The sequence below is a fragment of the Candoia aspera genome, chromosome 3 (assembly GCF_035149785.1).
Source record: "Candoia aspera isolate rCanAsp1 chromosome 3, rCanAsp1.hap2, whole genome shotgun sequence".
In the NCBI taxonomy this organism is placed as follows: domain Eukaryota; kingdom Metazoa; phylum Chordata; class Lepidosauria; order Squamata; family Boidae; genus Candoia; species Candoia aspera.
Window position 1 is genome coordinate 6225897 of NC_086155.1, and position 21410 is coordinate 6247306.

At 45.1% G+C, this 21410-nt stretch overlaps 1 protein-coding gene across 1 annotated transcript in view; it reads left to right on the forward strand.

Annotated features, from left to right (window-relative positions):
* LOC134492815 (peroxidasin homolog) overlaps positions 1-19612 on the forward strand; it is a 54618-nt gene extending 35006 nt beyond the window's left edge. Inside the window, exons 10-22 of the mRNA XM_063296932.1 lie at positions 716-988; positions 2153-2269; positions 3016-3174; positions 3413-3525; positions 6934-7090; positions 8793-8901; positions 9091-9248; positions 9932-11435; positions 14304-14438; positions 15978-16186; positions 17814-17928; positions 18362-18455; positions 19162-19612. Coding sequence (XP_063153002.1) covers positions 716-988; positions 2153-2269; positions 3016-3174; positions 3413-3525; positions 6934-7090; positions 8793-8901; positions 9091-9248; positions 9932-11435; positions 14304-14438; positions 15978-16186; positions 17814-17928; positions 18362-18455; positions 19162-19260 — 3242 coding nt within the window. The 3' untranslated portion in view covers positions 19261-19612. The remainder of the gene's footprint in view (positions 1-715; positions 989-2152; positions 2270-3015; positions 3175-3412; positions 3526-6933; positions 7091-8792; positions 8902-9090; positions 9249-9931; positions 11436-14303; positions 14439-15977; positions 16187-17813; positions 17929-18361; positions 18456-19161) is intronic.
* The last annotated feature ends 1798 nt before the right edge of the window (positions 19613-21410 follow it).

The following is a 21410-nucleotide window of genomic DNA, read 5'->3' on the forward strand; positions in this document are numbered from 1 at the left end:
TGCAGTTTTGGGTGCCCCACAGTTCACCCGAGCAACACCACTGCTGCTTGAGCTGCACCAGCTTCCAGTTGCTTTCCGGGTGCAATTCAAGGTCCTGGTTATCACCTTGAAAGCCCCACATGGCACAGGGCCAGGTTACTTGTGGGACCACCTCCCCCTGAGGGTATCTGCCTATTCTACTAGATTAGACAGGGTGGGAACACTCCAGGCGCCCCCCCCACCCTAAATGTTGCCTTCTGATGGGACCTCAGAGGCGTGCCTTCTCGGTGGCTGCCCCAGCCCTTTGGAACAGCCTCCCACCTGTGATCCGAGGGACCCCTCCCCTTTCAGCCTTCCGGAGGGCTGTGAAGACCTGGCTCTTCCCCCAAGCGTTGGGCCAGGATGGGGGTTGAGCTGGGAGGCTGTTTGGCTGATACCTGGGGAAGGTCACTTTTGCTTTTATTGCCAGTTTTTTTTTATTGTTTTGAGCTGCCTAGAATCATTATATGAGATGAGTGGCCATATAAGTCCTGTAAATAAATAAAAAAATAATAATTGGAATGGAATGGAATGGAATGGAATGGAATAGAATAGAATAGAATAGAATAACTGAGTTGTGGGTCCCAACTGTGGTCACTAAACGAGGACTACCTGTAATATTATTGAGTCTGAATACTGGGAAAAGGTATGAGTTTCTTTATTAACGCAGCAATCCCTCTGTACCTTTTGTTTTCAGCCAAGCCTACCTTTGTCATCCATCCGCAGAACACAGAAGTGCTTGTGGGGGAAAGCGTGACTTTGGAATGTGGGGTGTCAGGACACCCTCCGCCTCGCATCGTCTGGACGCTGAGCTCAGGGTCACCGCTGCCCCCAAATTCGCGCTTCACCATCACCAGCTCCGGAGGCCTCTATATCCAAAATGTGACTTTGTCGGATGAGGGGAAGTACAGTTGCAAAGCCACTAACAGAGAAGGATCCGTTATGGCAACAGCAAACGTCATTGTGCAAGGTAGCCGTGAGAACATTAACAGCCAAACTTAGTTGGGCAATAAACCAGGGTTTCTCAACCAGGGTTCCATGGCACCCTCGGGTTCCACAAGTGGTCCCTAGGGGCTCCCTGGGAGATCACGATTTAGTTAAAAAATTATTTCAAATTTGGGCAACTTCACATTCAAGAGGTAAGTTCCATTCTTTATTTTTAGTTTAAGAACACTGTTAATGCATCTATACAGGCCTACCCATGAAACAAATATAATTTTGTAACTTCTGGCCTCTCTTCGAGCCTGAATGTGCAGGGGTTCCCCAAGGCCTGGACAATATTTCAAGGGTTCCTCCAGGGTCAAAAGGTTGAGAAAGTTGACCAAAGTCAGGTTGTTCATCATGAGAAAAAATGATTAACCCGAAAAAGGAGAACAGCTAAGTTATAACCTAGCCTTGTTCACTCAATTCTTGCCTAGATTCTAGGCATTTCCTTATCCTTTTTGTCACGGTTTTGCTTATTGCATCAAACTAAGTGAAATTTAAAAAGAAACACTGCAGGCGTAATCAGGTAAGGAAACGGTACTGCATCAGAATTTACAAAACGGGAAAAGGAGGGGAGGAGGCACATGGAAATTCAGCTTGTGTATAAAATACCCCCTCCCCCTGTATTATCCAAAAACCTTCATCCTTGGCTGTCTGTCCAAAGAAGGAGAACTAATTCAAACGTTGATCGGTGACGTAGAACAGCAGTCCATTGGTTCCGAGCCTGTCCATCGGTGATTGAATTGGCAGTTTAAAGATTCCATCAGCAAAATATTTTGTTTCTTTTCACAATAAAGATCAATTCAATAGGGAGGATTGCAATAGAGAATGGGGGTGACCCCAGGGGAGTCAAAAAAGTCAAGATGGTGGCCATGGTTACGGGATCAAAACCGCACCCTACGTGTATAAAAGGGATGGGGCTTTGATTGGATGGGTGCAGCCCCCATCTTGACTTTCTCTGATACCCCCTTCAGCAGGGATACCCCCTCCTGCCAGGTTTTTGAGCCCAGTCAGTCAAGTCTAACCACTCTTTTCAACCTTTCTCTGTGGTTTTAATCTTTGCCTTTGATGCGAGACGGAAAGGGGGTTGCAAGTTTCCACAATCTTTATACAGAATGTCTCTTCCATTCTGCTTCTTTTCTTCCTGCAGATAAGCCCAGGTTTTTAGTAGTCCCCAGTGATCGGACCGTGATGGAGGGCCAAAGTGTGGATCTGCCCTGCTCTGCAGATGGACATCCTCTCCCAGTCGTAACTTGGACAAAAGGAGGTATTTTCCTGGTATTGCTCTCTTCTGTACGGATTTAGAGCAATGTCTTTTAACCTTAGCAACATTAAGATGTCTGGACTTCAGCTCCCAAAATTCCCCAGCCAGCATTTCTCCTGGCCAATCCTTAAGAGGCTGGCTGGGGAATCCTGGGAGTTGAAGCCAAGACATCTTAAAGTTGTCAAGGTTGAGAAACCCTGATTTAGAGTCATAGAATCATGAAGTGAAAGGGACCTCAGAGGTTGGACTAGACTTGTGTTCCTCAACCTCAGCAACTTTAAGATGAGTGGACTTCAACTCCAGAATTCCCCAGCCAGCCTCTTAAGGATGCTGAGGTTGAGAAACACTGCTGTAAAGAAAGGGAAAAAGAAAGAGATTCTGTCTCTTTCATTCAAACTCTCTATAGCTCCAGCACCACCACCCCCATCCCATATTTAACTAGAACTGGACCAAAAGCTGCCTTGCAACGTTGTAAGAAGACAATTATCCACATTGTCCTCCTGCAAGAAGAAGAACACAGGAGGGTTAGGGTTGGACTTTCAGGCTCAGGATCCAGGGTGATGTCCCTCAGGAAAAATTCCAGGAAGAACCCCCCAAATTAACAACCTGTTCTCATGAACTGGACTCAACTGGGTAGATAACACCCCTGTTTTCAAGGAAAGCTTGTCCATCCTTTGTGAAGGCTCAGAACAATCACAGGAGAACTCTTCCAGTGCCACCCCCTTTTCACACAGTGCTCTTGTTAATAGGTGGTCCATTGCCAAACAAGTTGAGATACAGTGTCCTCTCCACGGGAACCCTGCAGATAGTCCAAGTGGCCCTTCACGATCAAGGCCACTACGAGTGCCACGCCATCAACGCTGTTGGAGTCCAGAGTTTTTCTGTGAAGCTCTGGGTCACCCCACGTGGTAAGTTCAGATGCAGAACTCTTGCTGATCCCATCTTCACCATCCTCTTGATTTCCTTCTGTCCTTGAAGCTGGTCTTCCCCAGCCTGGTGTTCTCCAGAGTATTTGGAGTTCAATGCCCAGGTTGTCAAGCCGCACGGCCAACCCATTTGGAAGAAATATCTCCCCTGAATTCCTGTCCCAAATTAAAATCTGACTCCATGCTTTCTCTCCCCCACCCCCTTGACCTTCCTAAACAGTTATGCCTGTCTTCCTTCATCCACCTCAAGATACAGTGGCAGAGGTTGGACAAGACATCGAAATCCCTTGTATTGCCCGAGGTGATCCGCAGCCAACAATAACGTGGGCGAAGGTCTGATTGTTTATCACTTAACACCAGCAGGGCCACCTTTTGTGTGGTGGTGGGGCCACTGGGTGTAAGCTACTGATGCAAAATGGGCGTGTCTTATATTTTGAGAGGGGAGCAAGTTCTCTTTGCCTTTTTAAGTGAATTCTGCCAACTTTAGCACTTGCAAAGTGATGTCTGCATGGTTCCTGCCTTCCAGTGAGCAGCTATGCCCGACATTTTCAGCAGCACAGGAAGCTACATTTACAGGGGTGTCCACAAAGGTCAGAAAAATCAAGATGAGGGTCACGATCATTCAATTAAACTCCTACCTCTTTTGACATGTATCTCAGCCCATGTAAAAAGGAGGTTGGGCTTTAACTGTACATTCCTCAAAGTCAGGATGGTGACCTGGACTGCGCAATTGAAACCCCCCTTCCTTTTTTTTACATGAACTGTCACGCATGTAAAAAGAGATCAGGGCTTCAATTGCACCATCATGGCCCCCCATCTTAACATTTTTTAAACCACCCCCCTGCCCCAGTGGACACTCCTGGAAGACCGAAAAAACCAAAGAGGAGATAGTCAAAGCAAGAAGAGGAACAGGTTTTGTTTTTTTTTCCAGATGGAAATTCCTTCCCTCTTCAAAGGACTGGAAACATTCCTTTGAATGAGGGAACAGGACAGAAAGAAAAGGAGATTCCAGTCATTTTTCAGTAAAACGGGGAAAAAACCCTCTTTCTTATTCAAGAGAATGGAGAAAAATCACTTTCTTCAACTCACTGGGGACCTCATCAGCATCCCTTTGTTAGAAGGAATTCTTACCAGGGTTCCTCCCGAGCTGGGAATGAAAAGTTGCAGGCAGTTGCTGGAACAGAGGTTGAAGGTTTATTCTCTGAGAACAGAGAAGGTTTATTTCTTCAAAATACAGAGTAAGTGTGTTGTCAAGGGTGGCCACACCTGTATTTCCCCCACAAGCCCTTTATATAGGAGAGCTTGGCTGTTGCTATGCAAAGGTGTTCCCGCCCCCTAGGAGCTTGAGAAAAGTGCAGTTTACCTGATTTCAGAGAGGGGGCGCTCTGTGGTTTGGCCCCCTGCTGTTGGTGTTTCCTGACCTGGTTGTCTGGGTTCCCTGCGGGGCTGTGGCTTTGTCTACTAGCCTGGGCTGTTCACCTTGGAAGGGATCTTTTGTGATCGGATTATGGAGATCTGTTTGGCTGGGGAAGACGTTTACCTGGATGGGTTCTGCTAATATCTGTGAATGAGCAATCTTCAGTGTTTCCAGGGTTTCTGACTGAATCAGAAGGAAGTCCTTTGTTTAAACAGTTGGGCTTCCTTTTACGTATTAATCTCTGGCATCTCCTTTTTGCATCAAACTCATTCTTATGTGCAACCTTTAACCTTTTACCTTGCTCAAGGTAAAAGGCAGTAGAGCATGGAGACAGTGTTTCCGAGGGAAGACAACGCAAAGAGCAGGGAGAGATCTTAATTTCTTCCAACACCTTCATGGTCCAAAAGGTTTATTTGTCAATCAATCAATAATTATATGAAATAAATTAATAATTATACGACCGCCCATCTCACGGTGGTGACTCTGGGTGGCGAACAAGGGTGAAAAAGCAAAAACTACATCATACAACCCCTGGTGCCCAAGGACATAAGAACAATCCCGTTTGTGGGGAAACACCTCAGCAGCAGCTGAGTTCCCCTAAACGTCTAGCCCAGATGTTTGGAGGAGGATTGGGAATTTCAGTCTTGACTTTTAGAGGCAAGCTTAGAAAAGCAGGTTGTTCTTCATGGCTCCACCCTCCAGGCAAAACACCTTCTCCTGGAGGTCCACCCAAGGCTGAGCTTCACTGGGTTAGGTAGTCACTGAAAACTTGCATGGGCAAGCTAATCCTGAAATGTTGGCCCAGAGCAGGTGCAGCCTTCATCTGAAGAGGGCTGAGCCCAGTTTGGGTCCGTTCTTTCCATCTTCTTCCTAGTGTTATTCCCATGCTATGGCAGCGTCCGCTTGTCGGCATATCCGTCTCCATTTGACTCGATCCAAGGCATCTTCAAGGGTGACATTCACGCATTCCATGTCCTCCTTAATGCGGTCCATCCACCGTTTCTTGGGTCTACCACAGGGTCGCCGGCCACCAGGGTCCAGACACATGGCTGTTCTTGCCACTGAGTCTTCTTTGCCGCATATGACGTGTCCATACCAAAGAAGACTCGGTGGCGAGAACAGCCATGTGTCTGGACCCTGGTGGCCGGCGACCACTGGGCCCGTTCTTTCCATATCAACCCAAAATCCAGAAAGGCCTTTATAGCATCTTCAAAATGCAAGACAGGGAAGAAAGGCACCATTCCCACAGCTGTCATCCACCTCCAGCAAGTTTACAGGGAGTCCAGTTCTCCTGTCCAAGTTTCAAGGAGATGCATCTTTATGCAAATTAACAATGTCTTGGTTAATATAGGGTGAGGGTTTTGTTTTCTTTGTGAATTCTTGAATGTTACAATGCCTTCCCTGACATCTAGTGGTCACATCCAGGAAACACAGCTGCCAGCATGTCAGAGCTGCATGATCTGGCTATTTTAAGATTGCTTCTTCGTGCCACCCCTGTTTCAGTTTAATGACTTATGCATGCTGAGCTCAGCGAGGGGGCAGCACCTAGCCATCCTTGACTGATCTCGCAAGAAGACTGGCAGGGTTGCACATGGTTAAAACCTGGATAGGAGACCACCAGGAAATCCTACGGCTGCCTTCTAGGCTGGGAAGAGAAATAAGAGCTTGGAAGAAGGCAATGGTAAACCTTGTCTATATTGTAACCAAGAAAATGAAATGCGTCTGTGTAATTATCAAGTTAAGCTTGGCTCAGAGAAGGACAGGTCTAGCCAGAGGATCAGTTGAAGACTCCATATTAGCTCTAGGTTGGGGACGATAGGTCTCCAGTAATAAGTTGCCAAGGAACAATGCTGTGAAAGGGGTATGTCTCCATCCCCTGCTTGTAAGCATCCTTAGAGGCATCCAGTGGTCACCCTAAGAAACACAGTGCTGATGATCCAACAAGGGTGGTCTTATGTTCTTCCCTTAAAAAATTTGAGAGATGCAATCCCAGTTCTCCTCTTACCAAACAGGCTTTTCTCCCAGGTTGATCATCACTGTTCACAAGACAGATGTCTCTTCTGCCATCTCTGCATTCCACTTTGTTTTGTTTGATTGCTTGGTTTATATCCAGTCCTTTTATCCACTTTCCGCTGCATACATAAACGAAACCAGGGGTTTCTGTAGTGGGGTGAGGAAATGTAAAAAAAGTTAAGAGGGTGCCTGTAGTGGCAGACACCGTCTTGACTTTTTTGACCTCCTGTGTGGATTACCATGGACGAGACTGCGGTCTCCCCAGCAGACAGAGTTCTATTCCAGCTCCAAATCCTTTCCTTCTGCACCAGGACAGCATTCAGATCACAGAGAGTGGGAAGTTCCGCATCAGCCAGGAAGGCACCTTATCCGTCAGAGATTTGGGGCTGGCAGATCAAGGAAGATACGAATGTATAGCCCGGAGTAGCTCTGGTTTCACAACTAGCACCATGCAGCTAACAATCATTGGTAAGAGAAACAGAGATTCTTTGCTTACATACCATGGTTTTCCCTGAAAATGGATTTTATTTCATTTCTGCATAGAATGAAAGGCAGGAAGAAGACTTAGAAGTCTTCTAACTCCCTGCCAAGGCTGTCGGCAGGGAGGAGGTCAAAAAAGTCAGGAGGGTACATGGCCATGTAATTGAAGCCCTGCCCTTTTTTACCTGCTGTACATACAAAGGGCAGGGCTTTGACTGCATTGTTGTGGAAACCATCTTGACTTTTTTGACTCTCCCCCCATGGACATACCTGCTCCTTACCCAATCCCCTGCCACCCTCATATCATCCCAGACAAATGGATGACCATCCTTCCCTTCTTTCCTTCCCCATTTTAAATTAATATGCTATTTTTGTGCTGTTTTAATCTACTGTTCTGCATTCTGTATGTTAACCATGCATTGTAAACTGCTTGGCGATTTCTAATACAGGTAGTCCTCACTTAATGACCACAATTGGGACCAGAATTTTGGTTGTTAAGCAAAGCGGTTATTAAGCAAATCAACCCGATTTTACGACCTTTTCTGAGGTGGTTGTTAAGCAAATCACCATGGTCATTAAGTGAACCATGTGGTTGTTAAGTGCATCATGCAGTTCCTCATTGATTTTGCTTGCTGGAAGCTGGCTGGGAAGGTCGAAAGTGGCGATCACATGACCACAGGATGATCATAAATGTGAACCAGTTGCCAAGGGCCAAAATCATGATCACATGACTCTGGGAATGCTGCAACAGTCGTAAGTGCGAGGACCAGTCACAAGTCTGTTTTTCCAGCACTATCATAAGTCTGAACTATCACTAAACGAATGGTTGTTAAGTGAGGACTACCTGTAAACTACCTGTATTAAACTGGTACCTAAGAAAGGGACAGCTCCAGCAGCTATAAGGACACAGGTTGAAATTTCAAGGATTAGTAAACAAAAATAGAATATATTAATTCTGAAATCAGCAGCATTTGCAGAGATGATCAGATCAGCCTGTCTGACAAAAGCAGTGATACAACATGATGATGATGTGTGCATGGCTGAAAAGGGGTGGAAATTGTGGCACGACAAAGCAACCACACAACACTGCTTTTGTCAGTTTGACAAAAGCAGCCCAACCTGTGGATAGCCATGTGTGAAATGCACATGTTGTGAGGAAATGAACAGGATATGCTTCAGGGCCCAAAAGGTATCTTTGTGCACAAGTTTTTAAAGAATGAGTACAGGTAGCGACCACAACTGGGACCAGCAACTCTGTCGCTAAGCGGAAAATCACACAACTGCGACGGACTTATGATGTCACTTCCCATTTGGTCATTTAAACGAGTCACCGTGGTCATTCAGCAAAACATCACATGACCACGACTTACAATTTTATTGCCTGCTTCTCTATTAACTGCTTGTCACAAGCCAGTTGCAAAGCCTGCAAATGGCAGTCACATGACCCCGGGACACTGCAATGGCCATAAATGTGAGGATTGGTCATAAAGTTGATTTTTTTAAATTCTTGGAACTTCCAACTGTCTTTGCACCACGCAGTCATAAGCAAGGTCTACCTGTACAGTATTATCTACAAACTGTCTTGAGATGGTAGTAAAATGAGCCCTCCCTTAATTTAACATTTAATGAATCCATTAAATTAATTAAATTCTTATTCTTTTCCTTTTCTCCTCTGGGGGCCAAAACAAAGCCACAAATGTTGGGAGGAGCGGCGATACCTTTGTAGCCACCTCCATCCAGGAAGCCATCAGCAGTGTGGATCATGCCATCAATTCAACGCGCATAGAACTGTTCAGCAAGTAAGACTATTAAGAATTACATTCACATTTAGCAGGAGCTGCTGCCCCGCTGAAGGTCGGGTGGATGCAACAGCCAACGATCAACCAGTCAGGAATGTAATTGGGGAAAAATATCACACTGTGGAAAATGAAGTTTGCAAGATATGACGAGCTGCTAAAAAAAATCACATTCTTTCCCTTCCAAAACAGGAGACCCAAATCACCGAATGAATTGCTGGCCCTTTTCAGATATCCACGGGATCCCTATACTATTGAGACGGCTCGGGCTGGAGAGATCTTTGAAAGGACCTTGCAACTCATTCAGGACCACGTGCAGCAAGGGTTGTTCGTGGACATGAATGGAACGGGTATAACGTGGGCTATTGCCCTGTTTTTTTCAGTCTTAAGAATATATTGCTGACATGCATTTAGTTTTTTCTTGCTAAAGGGTGGAAGCTGATGAGGAGCACCAGATTTTCCTGCAAAATTTAGTGGACATTTCCTACATTCTAGGCATCCTCCTGATGAGTCTTTGGCTGTTAAATTATCCAGTTATGAAATCTGGAGAACCATTTTTTTAAAAAAACAAACCACATCATTTAATATTGAATGGCTGTGCCCAGGACGCCTAGACACAAAACCGCTTCATTCACATACCATGCAAAATAATCAGGTGAACACCAATTTTGTGAACTCAGCCCACTTCATTAACCTATGAGTCAGTATATTGTGCAAACCCAGAATGTGTGTTCATTTAGTAACTGGAAGAGATTGGGGATTGGGTGGAAAAGGACTGGAATGGATGTAAACCATCAGGCGGCAGAAGGTGAGGCTGCTGGTAGATTATCTCATAAGCCAACTCAGCCCAGGTGGCTAGGAAGCTGGGAAGAAGCATTTCAAATCCCTGAAAGATTTCATGAACTCACTCTAAATGAGCCTGAGAAATTGTCAACCTAGGAGACAAGGAACAATGGTGGGCTTGGCAGTCAATTGGCAGCTCGCCCATTTGGATTCTCATTCATCCTACCCAACATTGTGTTTTGTCTTGCAGGCTATCGCTACAATGATCTGGTTTCCCCTCACTACTTGAACATGATTGCCAACTTATCTGGCTGCTCCGCCCATCGCCGCACACCCAACTGCTCAAACATCTGTTTCCATAAGAAGTATCGGACCCATGACGGGTCTTGCAATAACCTCCTGCACCCCATGTGGGGTGCATCCCTGACGGCCTTCCAGAGGCTACTTAAGCCCGCCTACCAAAATGGCTTCAACCTCCCCCGGGGCTTCTCCTTGGTGGAGGATTCCAGGGAGCTCCCCCTTCCCCTGCCTCGCTTGGTCTCTACTGCCCTGATTGGCACAGAGACCATTACACCTGATGACCAGTTCACTCACATGCTTATGCAGTGGGGACAGTTCCTGGACCATGACCTGGACCAGACGGTGGCTGCCATCAGCATGGCACGTTTCTCAGATGGGGAGTCCTGCAGTCAGGTGTGCACCAATGACCCGCCTTGCTTCTCCATCATGATCCCAAAGAATGACCCCCGGGTACGGACAGGGCGGTGCATGTTCTTTGTGCGTTCCAGCCCCGTGTGTGGCAGTGGAATGACGTCCCTGCTGATGAACTCTGTCTATGCCCGGGAGCAGATCAACCACCTCACCTCATTCATCGACGCTTCCAACGTCTATGGCAGCACGGAACAGGAATCCCGTGAATTGCGGGATCTCAGCAACCAGAATGGGCTTCTGAAGAAAGGCCAGGTGGTTCCAAGTTCAGGGAAACCCCTCCTTCCCTTTGCAACTGGGCCTCCAACTGAGTGCATGCGGGATGAAAGCGAGAGCCCTGTGCCATGCTTCTTGGCAGGGGATCACCGAGCCAACGAGCAACTGGGCTTGACTTCCATGCACACCCTCTGGTTCCGTGAGCACAACCGGGTGGCCGCCGAGCTCCAGGCTTTGAACCCTCACTGGGATGGAGACACCATCTATCACGAGGCCCGCAAGATTGTGGGGGCCCTGATGCAGCACGTCACCTACTCCCATTGGCTGCCCAAGATCCTGGGAGAAGCTGGGATGAAGCTCTTGGGAGATTACAGAGGCTACAAACCCAGTACCAATGCTGGCATCCTGAATGTCTTCGCCACAGCTGCTTTTCGCTTCGGCCACACCCTTATCAACCCGCTTCTCTACCGACTCAATGAGACTTTCCAGCCCATCCGGCAAGGCCACGTCCCACTTCACAAGGCATTCTTCTCCCCCTTCAGGATCATCCAGGAGGGTGGCATTGATCCTCTTCTGCGTGGGCTTCTTGGGGTCCCTGGGAAAATGCGGGTCCCTTCTGAACTCCTCAACATGGAACTGACGGAGAAGCTGTTTTCAATGGTGCACTCGGTCTCCCTCGACCTGGCAGCCATCAATATCCAGAGAGGGCGCGATCATGGCATCCCCCCTTATAATGATTTCCGGGTCTTCTGCAACCTCACATCTGCTCGGGAGTTTGATGATCTCAAGAATGAAATTAAGAATCTGGAGATCAGGGAGAAGCTCAGGAGGTATGGAAGCATGGATAATGGATGCTAGAGAGGTCAATCTCAGCTTTTCTAACCTTTCTCCTTCTCCTCTTCTCCCCTTCTCCTTCTTCTCCTTTTCTCCCCTTCTCCTTCTTCTCCTTCATTCAATTTGTATGGCCACCCATCCCATCTAAGCACCTCTGGGTAGCTCACAACAGGTCAAAACAATCCAATAAAAACAAGTTAAAAAACAATATACGAACTATCCTTAATTAATTTAAAACAGAAAATTATGATCAGAAGCAGAATCCATCCTGCAACAGCTCATCACAGCCATTGTAAGATCTCCCCACCATTGCCAAATCCCAGACTCAGTGGCACAGCCATGTCTTCAGGGCCTTCCTAAAGGCTGGGGGAGTCGGGGCCAGTCTGAGATCTGGGGGGATGATGTTCCAAAGGGTGGGCGCCACGTCATAAAACGCACTTTTCCTGGGTCCCACCAGACAACCCTTTCATAGACAGGACCCATCCCATGTCTCTCCTGCCAGTCCTGATGGGATGGGTAGATGTAACTGGGGAGAGGCGGCCCCTCAAATGACCAGGTCCTGTGCCATTTATACTGTATGTTCGCTGAAGAGCTAATGCCAGCTTTGTGATGGATGGGCTACGGTTGGCATTTCCAGTATGAAAAAAACTGGGAAAATATGAAATACCCCTATCCCAACCTTGTGAAATGGTTTGTGACAAGAAACTTGAGAGGCAGGGAAGGGCCGCAGCCTAGACAATGGGCATGCAGAAGGTACGGTATCTCAGCCCACCGAAGGGAAAGAGGTGTGGGAAGCGTCTCAGAAGGGACCCTCCCTAGTTTTCTGGAGAGGAAAGGCAAGGGAGGGGAGAAGAACTTTCAAACTTGCAAGATTCTGTTACAGTAACTTGACTCATGGTTTGTGCTTCTTGTGTGGCCTACCCTGAAGGACTGACACCTTGTTTCTTCCATCAAAATGGGAACTCCTCTGCCTGGTCCAGCACAATCAACATTGGGTGATTTTCTCAGGGATAAGTCTGGGGTGCCACACTTGTTTTGACTCTGTCATGGCCTCCTGCAAGGGATCCTGGGCACTGTAGAGAACTTGGAAGTCTCCCTTAAGAGTCCCCTCCCAATTAGGACAGTTATAAGTTATAACTGCTCACCTAGCAGTTCGAAAACATGCCAATGTGAGTAGATCAATTGGTACCGCTTCGGCGGGAAGGTAACGGCGTTCCGAGTCGTCATGCCGGCCACATGACCACAGAAGTGTCTATGACAACGCCGGCTCCAAGGCTTAGAAACGGAGATGAGCACCGCCCCCTAGAGTCGGACTCGACTGGACTTTACGTCGAGGGAAACCTTTACCTTTACCTTTAAGTTATCCAGAACAAGTCAAACCAGACCGTTCCTAATCCTGCCAGTTGCTAGAACTGGAAAGCACTATTGAAGGACCAAGCCCACCAACTTATTTGGTGCAGGAGTCCAGAGTAAACATATCCAACAGGGATGTCTGCAGGCAGAAGGCTGAAAATGGCAGCTATCACCATCCTATCAAAGCCGTGGCCCTTTTTTTTACAAGCCCCGCTTTGATGGTATGGTTGTGGCTGCCATCTTGACTTTTTTGACCCCCTCCCTGCCGACACCCCTGATATACAACCAGGGGTGTATATCCTTTTTCACGTATTGATTATTAAATTCAAACAGAATAAAAAAACAAATATTGAAATGCAAAGAAAATTGAAAAAAAGCAAGATGTTTAAAAAGACTGGTGCGTTTCAATTACAGTGACCATAGGTCCTTTATTTTAGATTTATTTAATTTAATTACTTATTTTCTTGGTTTTGCTCTTGAAATTTCCTTTGAAAAACAAAGTTATAATCATTTTTTATCCTTATCAACCTCTTTGAGATTTGCCCCTTTTTTCAGGTTGTCCTGTATGTTTTTTCAAAGCAAATATGGTCACTGTAGTTTAAATTAAAAAGAAAAAAGAAAACCACAGTGAAAAAAAGAAAAAAAGTCGATTACATCCTCCCTTTCTTTTCCATTTGTGTCCCTAACCACAGCTGAGCCTTTCTCAACCTTTTGACCCTGGAGGAGCCCTTGAAATATTTTCCAGGCCTTGGGGAACCCCTGCACATTCAGGCTCCAATATAGGCCAGAAGCTACAAAAATATTATATTTGTTTTATGGGTAGGCCTGTATAGATGCATTCACAGAGTTCTTAAACTGAAAATAAAGAATGAAACATACTGTACCTCTTTAATGTGAAGTTGCCCAAAATTGAAATAATTTTTAAAATAAATTGTGATCTCCCAGGGAACCCCTAGTGACCTCTCGCAGAACCCTGGTTGAGAAAACCTGGTTTAGATATTTGAACTTTACATCCTACATTAGTAATTATTGTTGGTTTTTGTTTGAGTCCAAACAGCCATATTCCAGATATCTAAATCTGCCTTGCTTTGTGATATATTGTGAGGGAGCCTTGCTTGCTTGCTTGCTTGCTTGATTACGTGACATCAAGTCGTTTTCAGCTCCTAGCAACCACATAGATAGATGTTCGTCATGATGATTTATCCCTAACCTGTTCTTTCAAGTCTCCCAATGGTGCACTCATCACCTCTGTATCTGTAACTGTTCTTCTCAAACTTAATTAAACTTTCATTATGGATATGTGCTGTCAATTTTGACATTGCATTGTTGTTCTCCAGACTAAAATCACAGGCAAGATATCTTTCCAATATTGTGCTAGGTCTATCTATTACCACTTCTTAAGGCTAAACCTACTCAATTCCCTCCCCTTGAAAGATAACATTTCCATCCTTGCTGCTCTGCTCTGAATCTGCTCCAGGTCTCTGAATCCGTTTCCTCCTCTGCTCCTGCAGCTTATATGGGATTACAAAGAATATTGACCTTTTTCCAGCCCTGATGGTAGAAGACCTTGTCCCGGGAACCAGAGTAGGTCCAACACTCATGTGCTTATTAGTGACCCAGTTCAGAAGACTCCGAGATGGAGACAGGTAATTCCAAATTTTTACTTCGAATCAAGTCTCTTTGTCATCCTTCTCAAACCCTGCAACCAGCAAATGCACTGGAAGTCAGTCCTCACCAACCTTGCCAGAAAGGTCATGCTAGTTGGGCTTGCCAAAGTTGTTTGCCCAGCAATACATCTGGAGGGCACCAGGTTGGGGAAGGTCGCTCTTCACCCTTCCATCCAAGCAATTTGTTGTCTGGGTGATCTATCATGATTTATTATTTGTTGTAGTTATTTATATCTTGCTATTTAGGGTATTGACCTCCTCCCAAGGGGCTTTCAATCCATAGTAACCATTATAAACAAAACACAGTATTTCATGATTTTATTTGCATTTCTTTAAGGAAATTGTTGCTTTGATTAAGGCTCACCAGCCCTGGCAGAGAGAGGTTTTTTACATTAGTCATCCCGTATTTGGTGAGTTCCCTTGTCTGTTCTTGCCCAGATAGAGCATAGCACATCTGGAGACATGAAAAATGGTGCTCTTTTGGGGCCATAATTAAACCTTCTTCTTTTTACTCCTTGTGGGTTCTAACTTCCCTCTCTTATTCAGTATTGCAAAAACCTGGAAATGTGACAGTTGGCCAATTGGTTGTTTGGTTTCCGGGCATCATTCAACCACCCAACTCTCTCATTTGGTTCTCAACCATTGAGCTGGTCACCTCAACCTTAAAAAATACTTTGATATGACCCCAAGTGGTACAAAAATATCTTCCTATAGTTGTTCATCTGGAACAGTGTTCTTCAAACTTGGCAACTTTAAGAAGTGTTGAAGTCCACACTTCTTAAAGTTGCCAAGTTTGAAGAACACTGGTCTGGAATATTGTACATCATTCACCCATTCAAATTACTTCTTACTTACTATGCTAAGGTAAATGCAGCATAAGCTTACCAAAGAAAATCAGCCTAAAAAGTTTTCAGGTGGCCACCGCCTATCCCAGGATAGGCATCCTCTCATTTGTGTTTATAGGATCCCCCATCCCCATTTTGCGGCTCCCCAGAACCCATTCAAGATCAGAAATTTGACATCAGATCAAATCAAATCAAACTGAATCAAATCAAATCAAATCGAATCAAATTGTTATTACATAGACCAGCATAAGGAGGGTGGGGTACAGTAAATTTGACATTGTATTCTCTTTTTTAAAAAAATAAATTCTCAAAATAAATGTTTTACACCATAAGGAGCTCCAATGGGCAGGGGCAAAATAGATTGTACCAAATCAGGGATGTCCAGGGTGGGGGGTTGGGAGGGGTCTAAAACATTGAGAGGGTAGCCACCACTGCCCAATTGAAGGCTCATCCAAAAAAAAGGGGGGGGGGATCATGCAGAAGCAGCCACATTTTGCTGCTAACTTAGATTTAACTTTTTTTAAGGGTCAAATATTTCTGCTCAGCCCCTTCTAGTGATTTAACAATCAATGGCAAATAGGGAAAAATGTTGCCTCCCTCTCTGTTATTTCAAGCTTGTCCTCATGTCCTCCATGTGCTCAATAGCTTGACATTTTTGTCTTCTCTCCATTAGGTTTTGGTACGAAAACCCAGGGGTGTTCACTCCAGCCCAGCTCACGCAAATCAAGCAGACATCACTGGCCCGTATCATCTGCGACAACAGCGACCACATCCAGCAGCTCCAGAAGGACGTCTTCCAGGTGGCCTTGTACCCCCAAGGCATGGTTGGCTGCAGTGAAATTCCCCAGGTGGATCTGCACATGTGGCAAGACTGCTGTGAAGGTGAAGTAATCACAGCAGAGGTGACCCTTTGCTGGAAAAGGTTGAAAAAGTGCCTTTCCCCACATGGAGTATGTGCAATGGCCTCTCAAGCCAGGACGTTTTCAGAAAGCTAATTTTAGAAGGCAGTGATGCATATTTATTGCAGTAGAGGAAGAATAAGAATTGAATAGAAGAGAATATCTGTAGCTCAGGGCTGAACTGTGGAGTTCTTGGTGCTCTTTGAGCTTGGTTGTTGGCTTGCTGACATTTCATTACCCAATTAGGGAACATCATCAGTGCAAGGGAGTGTGGGGTTTGTTCCTTGTTTATATACAGTGGCTTGCCCTGCCAGTGTTGGTGGGGATGTGGTTTTCTCCTTGGTAATTCTTGGTAGAACTTGGTAGTTCTTGGTAGAACTTGGTAGAACTTGGTAGTTCTTGGTAGAACATGGTATTCTTGGTAGAACTTGGTAGTTCTTGGTAGTTCTTGGTAGAACTTGGTAGAACTACCAAGGAGAAAACCACACCCCCACCAACACTGGCAGGGCAAGCCACTGTATATAAACAGGGAGCAAACTCCACACTCCCTCACACTGATGATGTTACCTAGTTGGGCAATGAAACATCGGCAAGCCAACAACCAAGCTCAGAGAGCACCAAGGACTCCATAATAAGAATGTAGGATTTTAAGTCTAATTTCCCTCAACCCAGCAGTTGCTTCTGGGTTGTTACTGACTTGTGGCCATTCTCAGGGGGGAATGGAGCTCATTCATAATCAACTGCTCCTTTCTCCTTCATGTTCCCCCCCACCCCCACCCACTTTGCCTTTGGGAGCACATTCTTAGAGTATAGTCCTACAGAAAACCTGTGGGGGACTCTGTGTCTGGTTGTGTCTACATACACCCACATGCACAAAGCTGTTGTTGAAAGTTGGAGAAAGGAAATGGTAAAAATAGAAGTGAGAACTCACCTGTAGTGACCTTTTAACAAAGCAGCAGGTAACATGATATAGTCATACCTGCGCAGAAGAACAAGTTAATGCATGCATGCTAAGAAACTTCATTCTTGGTGATACATGGTGGTAAATCTTCTGATGAATTCAAGTTCAGCTATCTCCCAGGGAGTGGTATTTTTGATGCATCTATTTTCAAGAATTGACCTTTAACAAAGCAGCAGGTAACGTGATATAGTCATACCTGTGCAGAAGAACAAGTTAATGCATGCATGCTAAGAAACTTCATTCTTGGTGATACATGGTGGTAAATCTTCTGATGAATTCAAGTTCGGCTATCTCCCAGGGAGTGGTATTTTTGATGCATCTATTTTCAAGAATTGTATCCTCAACAAGAGGTGTCTTGGAGAGCAGAAATGTTCCTCCACTGTTGTTTGGATATTGTCATTTCTGATATCAAATTTGTGTCCATTTCTTAAGCAAATTGTCCAACAAAAATGTCAAAGTGCGTTGCTGACATGAGATCAACTTTTTCGGAAGGAAGTGAACATGTGATTTTGTATGAAACCCATTTAGATGGGACCCCATGTTTCTCTACGTTCAGGGAGAATGAAGAAAGCTGACATGACAGTTATGGGGCAAGCATTTATGAGTTTTTCAAAAGTTGTCCCTACCCTCAAGCTTCTTTTTGCCCCAGACTGCAGCACAAGGGGTCAGTTGAGGGCTCTCTCACAGCAGTTCCGAAGCAAAAGATCATCCGACTTCAGCTATCCAGAAGAAAATCCATCCAAGGCCATCTTAGGAGGACCAAGGTATCTTTGTCAACTTCTTCTTGCACTTATATAGCCAGGATGTAATTGAATCTGTTTAAAAGCTCATCAGTATATTTCTTGCACAATCAATGCATTTCTGGGGCTCATTCATAGAAGGGTGGCAGTGTTTCTCAACCTCAGCTATGTTAAGATGTGTGGACTTCAACTCTCAGAACTCCCCAGCCAGCTGAGGAAGCCAGCTGAGAAACATTGGTCAGTTCTGGCTTGTAAAATTTCAGATGACCATAGTATAGCAGCAAAGAGTCAGCATTTTTTTCAACTCTTTGTTTCCATCTAGTGGCCATCAGAGTCCAGATCTGGTTGCCCTAAGCAGGGCATACCGCCCCCACCCCCAACTTTTATCTAAAACTCCTACACAAACACACACACACTCCAGCAAAGTTCTGCTCTTTCTTTTATCACTTCTTGACAGGATGGAGGGATCAGTTCTGAACCATTCCCCAGACGAAGACCTCAGATCTTTGGTGAAGAAACTTGAAAAGACCATCTTCTCTCTTTGGAAACAGGTACCTGGCTGAGGAGATCTGGGTTATATCAACTTCTGTTTCAAAGTCCCCAACATTCTTATTTATTTATTTGTTTGTTTGTTCGTGTCAGAAGCATCGCAGTTAGAATAAGGCACACTATAAAACATAGAATTTAAAATGTAAAATATAAAAGTTAAAATATATAAAAGTTAAACAGATCTTGCCCAGAAACTGGCAACATTAATTGTGTTCTGTCGTGCTGTCATGAGATCCTCAAATGAGGATTCATATTGCTTCATCTGTGATTAAACACATCAAGCAAAAGGAATGGAATGGAAGGATGTCCAAAGTTCTTAGGGAATCTGAAGTTGGTAATAATTTTTATGAATGTTATTTTATACTACTGGGTTCACCCTTCATGCACCCTATGATTTGGACTTAGCAAAACTGCAAACCTTGCCAATTATGGTTTATTTGCTAAACCATGATAACATAAACCATGATATAGCACTCTGTGGGGCCCTAGTTACTGAATCCATCCATCAGGCCATCTCTGCTGCAGCCTTTCTCCATCTTTTACTCTCTGGAAGTCTTAAACTGCACTTTCTATCATGCCACCAGGTGGGCCATTGGGGAAAAAGTCTAGCATCTTTGGAGGACACTAGATTAGGAATGGCTGCCCTGTTCCATTGCTTTCCACCTGTCCTAATCTATTAATCGCCCTACTGATTTTCTTTGCTGCCAGGTCAATGGCTTGGAAGGTCAACTGAGAAGACATCAGAGAAGCCTTGCTACCAAATATGGCTGGCAGCAAGAGAATGGAGCAAAGGAGAGGAAAAGATGACCCCACATACGTGCTACTTGAGTGAGAGGACAATCCAGGGGTAAAAGAGGGAAGGACAGGTTGCGCAATGTTTTCTGGAGCAGGGTCAAGAGTATTGGTGTCCATGGATGGAAGAAATGGTGACATGGGCATTGCATGACTCAGCTCATGCCCTTCTATCACACAGTGATGTGATGGACACCGGTGACATAATCGCATCATTGATGCCATGATGTCATGATACATGTATTGTCATGTTGATGTCACTGTGGCTTATAAAAGACACTAATGCTCAAGAGCAGCACCTGGATTCTAAGACTCATTTATGGGCAGCTGGTCTTTCCTAAGCCATGTACCCATCTCTTTTTCTAAATCCACTTTTATGGTATCAGTGGGGCATCACTGTTGAAATGGCAGAAGTGCAGACCAGCAGATCCAGTTATGGCCTTACCTTTGTTTTCATGGCAAAAGTAAGAAGGTCAAGACTCCCTCAAGTTAAGCTTGACCCCTAATGACTTCATGGGCATGTCCATGTAGTTTTCTCTACCGCAGTATGGAGGTGGCCTGCCATTGCCTTCTGGGACTTTGTTTCAACTTTCCAGTTTAGCTTGCAGTCCTGGGATTTCTTGATGGTGTCATATCAAAGCACTCAAAACATCTAACCCTGTTTAGCCTTTGGTTATCAGGCAAAGTCAAACTAAGGGTTGCTACCTTCTGAGATACCTTCAGGTTGAGCTTGATTCCTGGTGGATTTATGGATTCATCCATGTTATTTTCTGGCCAACAATATGGAAGTGGCTTGTGTTGCCATTGCCTTATTCTAGGATTTGAGGTTTTACTTCCCATCTTGTCTACAGGCATGGCTTCCCATCAAGGTACTAACCAGACCTGAGTTTACAGTATTTAGCTTTTGATCCTAGGTCAGACTGTCCACATGCTGCTACCCATTAAAGCTGAGTGATAAATTAGATGCTCTTGAGCAGCTCGACTCCAATATATTCAGTTCCCCCCCACACATACTGGCAATATGCCCAGGTGGTATTGCAGAAGCAGGCCTAGAAATATCTTTCATATTTCAGTTGGTAATACTCATGTTTTCTGACTCGCTTCTTACCCCCAGGCTGTTTCAGTTAACTGCACGCACCTTGCAGTTACTTCTCCCCTCAAGAAAAGCCAGCTTGCTTCAAGAGAGACCATCACTGTCAATCTCAGCTCCTGATTTGCCTGCATCAGACCCTGGAGACGTCTCTCCAGGAGTTTGACTCTTCACCACTGGCCTGATAGATCTCCAGCGTCTTAGATGCCCAGACTTCCTCTAACTATATTAAGAAGTGACTTATTCTGAGCTTTCACCTTGTCCTGTTTCAAGATCTGGAGAATCTCTCTCTCTTAAATACCCAGGACTGCAATTCTTACTAACAACTTTGGACCCAGAATGATAGGCTCTGTTTCAGAATAATCCAAATGTTGAAGGTTTGAATTCAGCTGGAGCCCCAGATAGAGGATGTACTCTTGAAGATAAACAGAGCGTTGAAAGAATATTGAGTATTTAAGAAGCAGAGTATCCCACTGGAAAAAGTAAAAATATTCATAACATAGTGGTCGTGGATGCAGAATATGGGCTTAGCCCAGCCAGCAATGAATGCTAGTGGACGTTCATTATATTGAAGTAAAAAGTAGGCCTCACTTCTTCCTAAGCTACATCTTGAAGAGAGCGAAGCATGAGAGAGAGATAGAAGACATTCCCTTTTGCCTCTTTAAACACAGAAGGGCAACGGGTTAAACTATCAATAGGTCAGGGGAAAAACACAAAGAGGAACACCATGAAGACTCTTGGCCTTATCTGTCTCTTTCCATTTGCTCTAGTGGTCAAAACACCTCACAAGTTCGAAGAGATGATGCGGTCTCCAACAGCTATGCACTGTCCTTCTCTTCTGCAAGATGCCTGACTTAAAATGCTTTGAACAGACCTCCCTGTGCCTTAGCTTCAGAAGCCCTAGGCCCACCTACAGGACAAAGCCAGCATACGCTGTGCTTATGAAAAATTCCAAATCACCAACCAAGGAAAGCTTCAACAGATACTCAAACAGTAAGACGCCATGGCTTAAGACTCAGATGGAGAACTCACTAGCTGGACGCAAGCTTGCCCTGCCTGTGTTGGAAAAAAGTGC